The sequence below is a fragment of the Cynoglossus semilaevis genome, chromosome 8 (assembly GCF_000523025.1).
Source record: "Cynoglossus semilaevis isolate Cse_v1.0 chromosome 8, Cse_v1.0, whole genome shotgun sequence".
NCBI classification, from domain to species: domain Eukaryota; kingdom Metazoa; phylum Chordata; class Actinopteri; order Pleuronectiformes; family Cynoglossidae; genus Cynoglossus; species Cynoglossus semilaevis.
The window spans coordinates 29,600,252-29,600,998 of record NC_024314.1 but is presented as its reverse complement, the minus strand read 5'-3'; the positions used below and the strand labels follow the sequence as shown (position 1 = coordinate 29,600,998).

General features: G+C 53.9%; 1 protein-coding gene across 1 annotated transcript in view; it reads right to left on the bottom strand.

The window, feature by feature from the left end:
- Window positions 1-747, bottom strand: part of pik3cg (phosphatidylinositol-4,5-bisphosphate 3-kinase, catalytic subunit gamma) — a 9,261-nt gene that overhangs the window by 7,232 nt on the left and 1,282 nt on the right. The window contains exons 6-7 of the mRNA XM_025058159.1: window positions 563-732; window positions 181-368 (exon numbers count right to left, since the gene is read on the bottom strand). Of these exons, the coding sequence (XP_024913927.1) occupies window positions 181-368; window positions 563-732 (358 nt within the window). The remainder of the gene's footprint in view (window positions 1-180; window positions 369-562; window positions 733-747) is intronic.

Below are 747 nucleotides of genomic sequence, written 5' to 3'. Positions count from 1 at the left end.
CAGTGCACCTCAACGCCACCTGGTGGTCGAGGGACTCCACCTCCTGACCCGCCACCGTCTGCTGCAGATTTACATCTAAAAGTCCTAAAACTCTTCTGTTCAAATCCTTGTCTTAAATTGTCCACTGTCCTCTGGTTGTTGGCCCATGTTTCAGTCTGGGGGACACGCCCGTCTCCTCACCTGTGCCAACAGCTGCTGCCCGTGGAAGATGCTGGCCTCGATGAAGACCATGCACTCTGAGAGCTTGGGCAGTGACGGGATGTCCAGGCCCAGCACCTTGACTCTGAACTTCCTGTTACAGTCCCACATGGAGACGGTGAAGACGCGCTCGTGGTCTTTGGCGTCGATGGTCAGCTGCTCGTGGGTACCTGGAGAAGAAGGTTGGTCACACGACCAGAAGTACAGAACCATGTGTCGGAACCGTTCACATCCTCTGTGTTTATTTTATCATCCACTAGGGGGTGTAAGAGAACATCACTACACTGAAGTATCTCCTGATCGTGGCATCAACCCACGGTGTCTGTGCTGAACCACAGACACACCTGTCAGTGTCCTCAGTTACCTGCCACTCCGGTGCAGTCGTCCACCTGAGCCCAGTCCTCCTTCTGGACCTGATCAAGGTCCGGGTCAGGGGGCTTTTCCAGAACCAGGTGGATTTCTTCACCGTTTTTCAAACAATGTCTGATCCAGTTGAAGTTCTGAAGAGGTTTGTCTCCATACAGGAACTCCTCCCTGGGTGGGGGGGGT